This window comes from Rhamphochromis sp. 'chilingali' (assembly GCF_963969265.1).
Source record: "Rhamphochromis sp. 'chilingali' genome assembly, chromosome: 8".
Classification (NCBI taxonomy): domain Eukaryota; kingdom Metazoa; phylum Chordata; class Actinopteri; order Cichliformes; family Cichlidae; genus Rhamphochromis; species Rhamphochromis sp. 'chilingali'.
The window spans coordinates 20,294,938-20,306,016 of record NC_137935.1 but is presented as its reverse complement, the minus strand read 5'-3'; the positions used below and the strand labels follow the sequence as shown (position 1 = coordinate 20,306,016).

At 40.4% G+C, this 11,079-nt stretch overlaps 1 protein-coding gene across 1 annotated transcript; it reads right to left on the bottom strand.

The window, feature by feature from the left end:
- Nucleotides 1-2,894: 2,894 nt before the first annotated feature.
- foxn1 (forkhead box N1) lies at nucleotides 2,895-10,761 on the bottom strand. Its single transcript, XM_080889340.1, has 8 exons — nucleotides 10,681-10,761; nucleotides 9,767-10,063; nucleotides 9,480-9,575; nucleotides 9,208-9,329; nucleotides 8,988-9,084; nucleotides 4,920-5,127; nucleotides 4,354-4,815; nucleotides 2,895-3,985 (listed from the first exon to the last, which is right to left on the bottom strand). The coding sequence occupies exons 1-8, from the start codon at nucleotides 10,741-10,743 to the stop codon at nucleotides 3,675-3,677; spliced, it is 1,656 nt and encodes a 551-aa protein (XP_080745466.1). The 5' UTR covers nucleotides 10,744-10,761; the 3' UTR covers nucleotides 2,895-3,674.
- Between the last annotated feature and the right edge of the window lie 318 nt (nucleotides 10,762-11,079).

Below are 11,079 nucleotides of genomic sequence, written 5' to 3'. Positions count from 1 at the left end.
TTACCTTTAAATGGACTGCAGTGGTTTATAAATTCCCTAGACTGCAGACTTTCCATTTAACATCCTCTACACTTTAAGATCCGCAGGTCGTTTGTGTGCTTTTACTTGGAATTCTTCTTCCTTTGACTTATTTGATGTAGAAAACAGTCAAATGCACACAGAAAGTAAAGCATGTCCAAAGATTATTCCTAACACGCAACAAGCAAAACGTGTTTTTGTCGCCATCTTCTGTAGCAACAGTCTTACTGCACCGTTATTATTGCATCTCCCACTGTATCACTCATCAATCATCAGCATCTTTTCTTTCTTTTTTTCCCTCTCAGCACATACTGTGCATGGTTTGAGCCAGTGAGTACATGATACACAGACTCTGGTCAATGGTGTATAAACATGAAACAACAAGGGGTTTTTTGGACACCCAGAGGCAGTGGAAACCTTTCAGAGCAAAATTAGCAACCATGTAAGGTCATATTTCCAACCACCTGGTTTCATCCAAATATCTATCATCGACAGAATATTCTAACGGTTTCCAACTGTTTTCTTCTAATAGCAGGTAAAAGCAGGTGTAACTAATCACATTAATGAAGCTTGGTGCTGTTCTGCTTAGAAACTAAGCCTTCATTAACGTGATTAGTAACACCTGCCTTATCTTGCTGACTAGTTCAAGTCAAAAACAGCTGCTGTGAAGAAGGTTTGTTGTGTTTGTTTGCTGCTTGTTGCTGATCAGGGAGTGAGCCGCAGGAAGAAACAATGAACCAAAACAGGAAATCTTTAACAGTTCAGCGAAACTCTCTTTATAGACAGGCTTTATAAACCTGAGAGGAGCTGCTTTGCTTTTCTTCAAATTTTAGTTACAGTTGTTATTGCACAATCATAGCTGGTTGAGAAAAATTCTAATAATAGAAAATGTTATTAACACGATCGTTTACAGCTATTTTGTTTTATTCATTTTATTAACCACGTAGAAGAGCTCATAAGTGTGCACAGATTCACACAGGAGCAGTTGATTTATTCACATTTATTTTTGTACTGGATTTATTTATTTTTTTTACAAACAGTAAAAAAACTGATAATTCCTTAAACTACCTAAAAATACTGGGATACACAAAAATACCAATGTGACAGCACACTCTGGGAGGTGTAAATAAATAGATACATTCAAAAAAATATATATATATAGTTTTGCAAGAGAGCTTTATGCTTATTAAGTACTTTAATTACAGTTTTAATTCAGCCATTTCTCTTTTTATCCTCTGTGTATCAAACTTTTTTGGCTAATTATGAAGCGATTCAAAAAAACTCCAGCAACAACAATATCGCTTGACTGATATATTTCTGGTTTTCATGGGGGGGTTTGTTAACCTCTTTCTTTGCGATGACCTGATTAAGGTGTTACTGGGGTTTTGACCGTTAACCATAATTCAGTAACCCTATAAACCTAATAACCAAATGCACTTTTAACTCTTATTAGAATGAGATTTTAACCACTACGGTGCAAAGTTTTTAGATACTCTGTTGATAAAGTACAAGAGATACAATCAGTGCTTTGTCAGTGCTTATTCAGCATTCAAGGACAGCAATATTTGCATAGTATTTTTACTGACATATAGTGCACATATGTTTTGGGCAAAAATATTTTTGAATATTAAAATACGAACATTTTTAACATACAATTGGGAAATTAGCCAATGCAAAACTTTTTCTGCCTGTTAAAAAAAGAAGATAATCTTCTCACAAACTGGTGTTTGATTTTGAAACAGGAAAAAAGTGAGGAAACAACTGAAAAGACTAATATTTGAATAAAACCTGAAAGCAAGTAAATACTTTATATGCTGCCTTATGGTAAACTTTGGTAATATTGATGTATAAAGAACAACACTGGCTGATGATGAAATACAGTCAGCTGGCATGGTGACACTGCCAGTATTAACCTGCAGGGCTGGACTGGGACAAAAAATTGGGCATTTTGACTACAGACCAGCCCACCAGGTATTAAAGCCATAAAGCCTTTGAATGAAAACAAACGCTGTTGTGACAGTGATGTACAGTCTTTTTGGTATATGTATGATTTCTATACATTTTACGTCAGATAAAAACTTTGTTCGCAAGATTCAGATAATTATTTAATAAAAGCTAGATATTTTAAATGAGAATAAGAAATAAAAATATTTCTTTGTGCCCCCCTTTCCCTGTTAATGCCCTACCTGGCCCCCCTGGCAAAACTTTCCTAGACCCGCCCCTGCAGTTACCAGCTGTCAGCTGCTTAAAAAAGGAGCCTGGTGTTATTTGTCTCTCAGAAACAGTTCATAACTTCAACTCATTCATGTCACCTAAAAGGTAAACCTGTTTCTCCATTACCTGTTCAGCTCTGATGCTTCAGTAAGGACATCTCCTGGTTTCATCTTCATGTTTCCCTCTCACCAGATATACAAACTGATATCATGACCAGCAGGTTTACAGCTGTGGCTCCAGCAAACATCAGCTGATACTAGAAATTAATATTAAATAAATTCTAACAACAGCTGATCAAGCTTAAACATGCTGCTGTTGTTTAGGGCGACATCCCCTGGTTTCCTCTTTCTGGCGCAAAGTGGGCGATAAACAAACAAGAGAGAAAAGCCGATCAGCTGATCATTGATCAGTTTCATGATTGAAGTAGCAACAGGAGAGGGAGGGTGAGAGGATGAGAGAAGAAGAGGCAGCTGTGCAGCCTAACGACAGAATAACTCCAGCTTTGTGTCTTTTTTTCATTCTAGCTGAAGTCCGGGACAAACTGCGTCTCTTCTCAGCTCAATACGAGACGCATAATATTTTCTCTGAATGAGGGACCATTCCATTTTTAAGGAGCCGTTGGCAACTCTACCAACTAACCTTATGAATACAATAAAGTTCACTATCAGTAACATCATAGCACCCACACAGCTGTATAGAAACTCTGTCATGCTAGCTCACGCAGTACGAGTTATTGTAACTGACTGTAAAAAGTCAGCACAACGAAAATAAACTCCACCTAAACTTGGTTTATATCTGACCCAGAGAGACTGCAGGTCATAACTTCTTATCTGAAGTTCAGTTCACCTGACACTCGGACTGGCGGCCGCCTCGGGTCTCTCCTCCTCCTGCTTTCCCTCATCCACCTGTTGCCTCTGTGGAAGCTCCGCCATAGCCACCACCAAACAACTGAGTTATTTTTACACATCGGCCAGCATCTGGCCAATCCACCACCTCTCATTGTTCATGCCGTTACAAAATAAATAAATAAATAAGTCATCAGCCCACCGGACAAATGCCCGGTATGCCCGATGGCCAGTCCAGCTATGTTAACCTGCTAATCTTTCGCAGAAAAATTGTTTTCTGTGGTGCCGTCTTTCGTGCTTGGCTCTCCTACCTTTGCTAACATGATGCTCATAGTGCAGAAGCCGATGCTGCATTCAGTTACACTCGGATATCTGAGCTTCACTATGAAACATAATCATACATTTGATATTTCATTGAATTTTATTGTTTTAGCTTCGGGGTGGCCAGTCTGGTTTGGGGGGGCCCCCCCAAGGCCACCCCGCTGGACACGCCACGGGGCTTAAATTACCACCAATCATACACTGTAGTGTGAAACTGCTTGAAACTATATTCCTCGTTCAGACTCACATGGTACATCAAATCCATAGAGCGAAGGTTTACATTAAAGAGACGGATGCAGTGCAGGAGGTCAGATACCCAGCCAAGCTTTCCACTCCTGAATATAATACGGGATTTAGTCCGTTAAAACAGCCATGCTGCTCCACATTTCGCCCTTCGTCCCCGTCCTCGTACTCCGCTTCACAACGACCGCTGGCAACCACAGCTGATGTCTGACTGATGGGAGGCACGACATGCAGGTCGCTGCTCTGGATGTGGTGGTTCTGAGGGACAAAGGTAGCGGACGAGCTTGTGCTAACTTGTGGTTCTGCCACCAGACTGTCGACTCTCAGCTCCTCCCACAGGTTACCTGCAAAAAAGGAACCACAGGTCATATTTTAGAGAGCAACACCAATCATTATTTAGCAGGGATGCTACACTCACACAACAGTTTGCTATTTTGTTATTTTTACAGTTAAAGCAGCCTGCAGAAATGCAGACTGATCTAAAGTTGTGTAAAAGATTATGATGGGCTTTGTCTACCAAGCAAGGAACTCAACTCTTCAGTGCTCTCTGGTGGGCAAACTATGCAACTAAGACACAGCTCCTAAATTCCCTTTTCTTTCCTATCAGCTTTTAAACCAGTTTGTCAGTATCAGTAATAAATATCTGCTGAAGCTTGCACAAGCAAATCTTGGTGCACTCATTTTCCCTCCGTATTGTCCCTGTCTTTCATACCTTGCAGCTGAAGGTCAGTCAGACTGGGGTTGAGCATGTCAATGTCATAAGTGGTGTCTCCCTCCAGCAGAAACTCCTGCATGGTGGTCCTGGGCTCAACACTGTAATCACACTGGAGAGCATTGTTATAAACAGGTGGTATCTTCCCAGCTACCGGTGAGTTGAGGCTTCCAGTGGATGATGGGATACCGGCTGCAGGCTGCTGTCCACAGGGTGAGAAGAGGGCGAATGAGTTGCTGGGGTGTGTGACAGCAGGGGGGAGGTAGAAGGGCTGCTGAGGCTGAAGGTGAGCATAAAGTGACTGGCAAATGGGCTGGCATGCTGGGCGAAGCTCAGCTGGAGTACAAGTAAAAGCGGAGGGGTTGTAGACGGGGGTCGCTCTGGTTAATGTGCCTGATTTGGGGTTCGGTGGCACAGACCTGAGTCTTTCCGGTCTTTCTCCCAGTAGTCGATCAAGATCTTCTACAGGAAAAGTAAAACAAGCAAAATAAGTAGTAGAAAAGAATCTTCTGTATACCTTAATTTCTACTCTGCAATTTCTCAGGTTGGATACCTACGGGACTGACCTGGCTTTGCCATGCTCCTGCGAATAGTAACGGGGTCTTTCCGGCGCCACTTGTGCAGCTCCTCCTGCATTTTCTCCACCTTGGCTGGATTGAGCGCCCACAGGCAGCCTTTACGAGACGTGCTGCCATTCTTGTTCTCCACCTTCTCAAAGCACTTATTCAGGGACAGATTGTGCCGCACAGAGTTCTTCCATCCATCAGGAGCCGTCTGAACACAGGAAGAAAAAGATAAATGAAGAACATTTATGTTAAAAGTGAACCACTTGGCTGCCGGGACACCTCATATTACTTTAAACAAACTGGACAAATTCTCCTGATGGCTCATGAATGTTATTATGATTCATTGTTTCGGGGAACACCCTATACAGAATTCCAAACAGAACATTTTTCCATAGTTTCCACAGTTTTTTTTTTCCACATCTTGAGTATGACTTTGAAAGAAACTCGACCTCACTTGCCTGATTGTCTTCCGCTGCATGTGTTACATTCTTGTTAAAATATCTTGAGAGCAACTATAAATTAATTGTGAACCATCTAATAAAATCAGGGTACTCAGTCCACCCTGCAGGGAATATTACAACACACAGTATATTAATATTGCCACCATCTGCTCTGCCAGTAAATGGTATCTGCATGCCATAACAAGTGTCCACTGAACTGCACATAAGTGATGTTGATTGAAGCATTTAGACGTATCTAGAAACAGCTTTTACAAAGTGAACCCAACTTTTCTTCAAATATCATTTCATCTGTCTCATGTATATTCGAGCCCTGCAGCATATGTTTAACTTTTTTTTTCATTCTTTTTTTTTTTTAGGCAGCTGTTTGGAAAACAGCCATCTATAAGCCATCTTTAATATGAATGGCAGCAAGTCTTTCAGCTCCCTCCAGAAGTTACTCTGAACCTATTGAACTGATTCATAGATGGCTGGAAAATGTAAAATATTTGTCGTTTGCAGGGTTCAAGTCCAATAAAGGTATTTTATCCATCCATTTTCTTCCGCTTTATCCGGGGCCGGGTCGCAGGGGCAGCAGCCTAAGCAGAGAAGCCCAGACCTCCCTCTCCCCAGCCACTTCCTCCAGCTTATCCGGGGGAACACCAAGGCATTCCCAGGCCAGCCAAGAGATATAATCTCTCCAGCGTGTCCTGGGTCTGCCCCGGGGCCTCCTTCCGGTGGGACATGCCCGGAACACCTCACCCAGGAGGCGCCTAGGAGGCATCCTTGTCAGATGCCCGAACCACCTCAGCTGGCTCCTTTAGATGTGGAGTATTTTATGAGCGTAACTAATCTAATCTAATCTGTTACTTAGAACTCCTCACCAAAAAAAGGATGCAATGCATTGATATGTATACCTCCCTCCAACAAAAAAGTGCATCACTGTTTTATTTGTAAATTAATACCGTGCGTGAGAACTGAGAGCAAATGATGTATAGCAGGGGTGTTAAACATAAGAAATGGGCCAGCAAAGTCCCCAATTCAGCCCACTGAACAGCTTTGGAAAGGAGGCATGGGTTTTCAGAAATGTTCCCAAGCCCATGAAGTGATTTCCATGGTTCCCAGAAAAAAATTGCAATATCAGTAAAACACTTAAAATCGCTTAATAATGAAAAATGCTCCATTTAAATATATGAGCTACTGTCTTACAACTATTTTCTGTTACGTTTGTTAACAATTGTATTTTTCTGTCCTTTACCCTGGAACAGCTGTTACAAAATTGCCCTTAAAAAACGTTTCTGAAGTACTGAAAGGTTTGTTTATTTAAACTACTATTAATTAATTAATCACTAAGGAAAATACGCTTGGTATAAACTGCACACATATCAATCAAGTTTTAATGGTAATCTATTATATTGAATCTTTTACACTTTAAATTCGCAAAAAGAAAAACCAAATCAGTTCGTTAATCAGCATTTTGGGCATAAAGATTTTTTTGAGTGTACACTCATGGTTCCACTTCGATTAAACACACAGAATAACATTTAGGAAGCCCATTACAATGAAGTCCCACATGTCAGTTCAGTGTCAAGAGACACTTGTATACTCAAGAACACAACAAAGAGCAAGGGAAGACTGGGACAGACACAGGAAGTTGAGACAGCTGTGAACACAGCAGCGACTAATCTGGAGTAAGGACTAGAGATGGCACGATACCACTTTTTTATGTCCGATACGATATAAATTTGGATATCTGCCGATACCGATATGAATCCGATATAGTGTTTTTTAATCAACAACTGTTTTTTTTTAATATCTTGCTGCATTTTGTATAAGTTCATACTCAAGTTTAAAACAACAACTACACTAAAGCTATTCTGTTATACCTGTATGCAAAAAAAAAATTTCATAGTTCAGCAATACTGATCAATCTAATAAACTTAAACCTACACCATCCTCCCTATTCTGGTTTTTTAAAGAGTACTTAGCATAAATATTAAGCAACCTAACTAATAGGGTTCCAACTCCCAGCAACAACAAAAATAAATAAATAAAAAATAGGGAACCACCCCTCACGCTCCACCTCATGATGCTTAATCGACGTAATCAACCTTAATTTGATGCAGTGTGAAAAAAATGCACAGAAATCAATTATTTTTCAAGAAATATTAAATAGATTCAACATCTTTCTTCAACAAAATTGCAGACTGCACAGATGGTACCGTCCCAAAGGAAAAAGTACTATAGCTTACTAGGGTATATATATTAGACTTAATAGTTACTATATACAGTAATTGACTTCTATTCCTTTTACATCAAATTAAAACTTTGGGTGTCAGATAATTATTTATTAAAAGCTAGACATTTTAAATGAGAATAAGAAAGAAAAGTATGTCTTTGTGCCCCCTTTTCCCTGTTCATGCCCTATCGGCCCCCCTGGCTAAACTTTGCTAGATCCGCCCCTGCACAGTTACCAGCCGTCAGCTACGTAGAAAAAGATCCTCGAGTAGAAAGTAATAATAAATAAATTCTAACAACAGCTGATCAAGCTTAAACGTGCTGCTGTTGTTCAGCCCCTGGTTTCCTCTTTCTGGTACGAAGTGGGCCAAAAGCAAACTAGAGACACGGACTCGACAGAAAAGCCGATCAGCTGATCGTTAAGCAGTTTCATGAATGAAGTAGCAGCAAGAAGAGGCAGTCGCTCCATATATCGCTTGTTAAGCTTAACGCAGGAATGCTTTACAAACATTCAGAGATGGACTTACACACTTGCTTTACTTCTCTCGGGATAACTTTGTCGGAGATGAAATGCCGGGTTGCTAGCGAAGCTCCAAATGCTATCCAGACCACCGACAGGTCCCGCATGCCACAGCCGCTCTATCACGTGATGCATACTGCTCCGACGTGCTAACGTTCTGAGGCGAGTTACGGCGTGTTGCAAGTTTTGTGAGGTGCTTTCATGATATTTAATGGATCGGATTACATTTTTTATTTTTCTCCGATATCCGAGCCAGTAATTTAGGTCAGTATCGGACCGATACCGATACGTAATATCGGATGGGTCCATCTCTAGTAAGGACACAGAGGAAGAAAAACTGAATGCAATGCGTATAGGAATAAGGGATTATCAAAATAAAACAGGAAGTAACAAACACTGAGACCAAAATTGAGACACATGAATTTGACACAGGGACTGGAAATAAACAAACATGGAAATATGACTGACTGAAGAGACAAACCATAGAGACTAGACAGACTACAACAGGAGCTCTTGATGACAAGACACAGAGACGAGATTAGAAACAGACTGGTCACGAAAGGGAGCTAATGTAACAAAACAAGAATCAGGAACTAGAAATAATAAACTATGATGCACTAGAAAATACAAAACTCAGGACTAACTAATACAAAGCTAAAACTTAAATCCAAGAAAGAGAATCAAAAGTCAAAAATAAACTCAAAGCACTGGGTCATAGTGACTATGTCACATGCTTTGTTTCTATATCACGTGTCTGTATGTTTACCCTTAAAACAAAAATGTCTTTAGCACACAAATGTCTCTTGAAAAGAAACCTTGGTCTCAGTGAGCCAACATGCTTAAGTAAAGTATTTAATAATAACGTTGTGGTACCTTGAAATATGGGAAGTGTTCAGTCATGAAGCTGTAGATCTCGCTGACTGGGAGACTTCCTGTTTTGCTGTTCTTCAGAGCCATGAAAATCAAAATGCTGCCACAATAAAGAATTTTATTTATAATTATATATTTTAAAAAGCTACCCTGCTTGTGATAGCACGGACAGTATTAAATATTAGTAAGTAAAAAAAGGTAGACAAAAGATTTAGCTTCAGACCTGTATGAGTAAATGGGCTTAGGAAAGATGGACTGTGTGGTGTCGTCCTGGTGTGACTGGCTGGAGAGACTATATTTTGAGGTGCTGGACTGGTCCTTGTTAGGATACAGTCTAGAAGAGACCTTTTGAGAACAGAGAAGAAATCATGATCTGACCACTGTGTTATAGTCCAATGTGCACACCATATCATAAATGCAAATATTAGATATTACTCGTGTCCTAAACGTCATGTCCTCTAAAGCATTTCTGAGTGCCTGAAGCAGGACACTCACCTGTTGTTGAGGACTTGCTGAGCTGTAGGATGGATAGCTCTGAGATAGAAAACAGGGAGGATCCACAGGTATGCCTGGTAGCTCTGGATATGAGTTCTGCAAATGTAAGTAAATGAAGGAAAAATGTTTGGAGAAGCTTTCAAGACAGTGTTTTTTGCTGTGATGTGGTGGATCTTTTTTTTTTTGGCCTGTCTATCTTCCTGTGTCAAATCAATCAGGCTGCTTTTGGCTGTACAAAACTTTATTAATATGGAAGGATAAAATGAGAGTATCATAAGGATAGAAACCTGAATGCTGCCATTGTACTGGTCCCAGGATGGTGGCATATCGCTGCTGTGCGAATGACTGCCAGGACTGCACACCTCATGCAGACTGCTAAAGGAAGAAGAGCACTGTTGTAGGCACTCTGTCACTGCTCCGTCACTGAACTGTCGCTGATACGGGTGGAAACGGTCAGCGTCCAGGTCCCCTCGCCCTGACCGTGAACTGATCATTCCATCAGCGCTGTGCCTCCTGCTCACTGCTGCAGTTCTCAGACTCAAGGTGTTGCTCTTTTCCTGGGTGAAGCAGCTGCCTTCTTTGGTCTGTGGTGTGAAAACCATCATCACAGTGATTTGACACAGGCTGGATTTACTTGGAAATACAAATATGCTAACTGCTGCAAAACAGGTGGCACCCATCTCTCCACTTTAATTTTAAACAAAGAATTCAATAACAGTTTTTCCAGGGAATCCCCTAAGGTAAACAGAGAAGTGTGCCATCTTTATTTATTACTATTCTTATTTATTTTATTGTTATTTAGAGTGTGGCCACAAAATAAAATGTGTCAGAAGTCTTTTTGAAGGATTTAAGACGGGTTTATTTATCCTGACAGTAGTTTAAGTTCTATTTAATAAGCATTAAAGTGGCATAAGTTGTATCTGTCTGCAAGTGGGTAGCTGTACAATCCCCGCCCTCATATACTTTGTTCTTGTTATTTTTGAAAAACTCACTCAGTTTAATTCAGAAACACTACACAGAAATGCAGATAGCAGCTAGATGTGACTCAAAGCAGATTCAGAACTGGTTTATTTGCAGTGTTACATTAAAAAAAAAAAAGAAGGTCATTTTGGGTTAAAATAGCAATGCCAGAGGCGGCTGCCTCTGTTTCTACCATCTGTTGATGTGAGGCTCCAAAGGGTTCACAGGTGTGTAGACTCACCTGAGGGGGTGATGTTTGATGATGAGATTTGCTGCTCGGGGAAAATGTCAGTGACTGTGACATCCTGCACCAAAACCTGCTGCTGTGAAGACATTTGTGAAAACAAGCTAAATGAGAAACGTTTGGGTTGTTGTCAGGGGCTTTAGTCAAATTGAACGTTAAAAAAAGCTGTGAAAGTAATTTAGTAAAAACTTAAATGCTGCTGGACCAAAATAAGACAACGAGACTGACTCTGGTGTCATTTTTGTATGCTAAATATAATGATGTTGTATCTGGCAGCTGCTTAGCTTATCTTAGTTTAAGCTAGCAGTGCACAGCTTAAAGACTGCACTGCTTGCTAGGATGTGACAAAATTGGCAAAAGCTGTGCAGTTAAAGCTCACATTTGTTTATATTTTGC

Excerpts from the sequence above, each read along its gene's own strand:
- foxn1 (XM_080889340.1), bottom strand. The coding sequence starts at position 10,743 with ATGTCACAGTCACTGACATTTTCCCCGAGCAGCAAATCTCATCATCAA. Across the intron at positions 9,576-9,766 it reads AGTACAATGGCAGCATTCAG|AACTCATATCCAGAGCTACC; the intron begins GTTTCTATCCTT and ends TTACATTTGCAG. Across the intron at positions 9,330-9,479 it reads CAGCAAGTCCTCAACAACAG|GTCTCTTCTAGACTGTATCC; the intron begins GTGAGTGTCCTG and ends TGTTCTCAAAAG.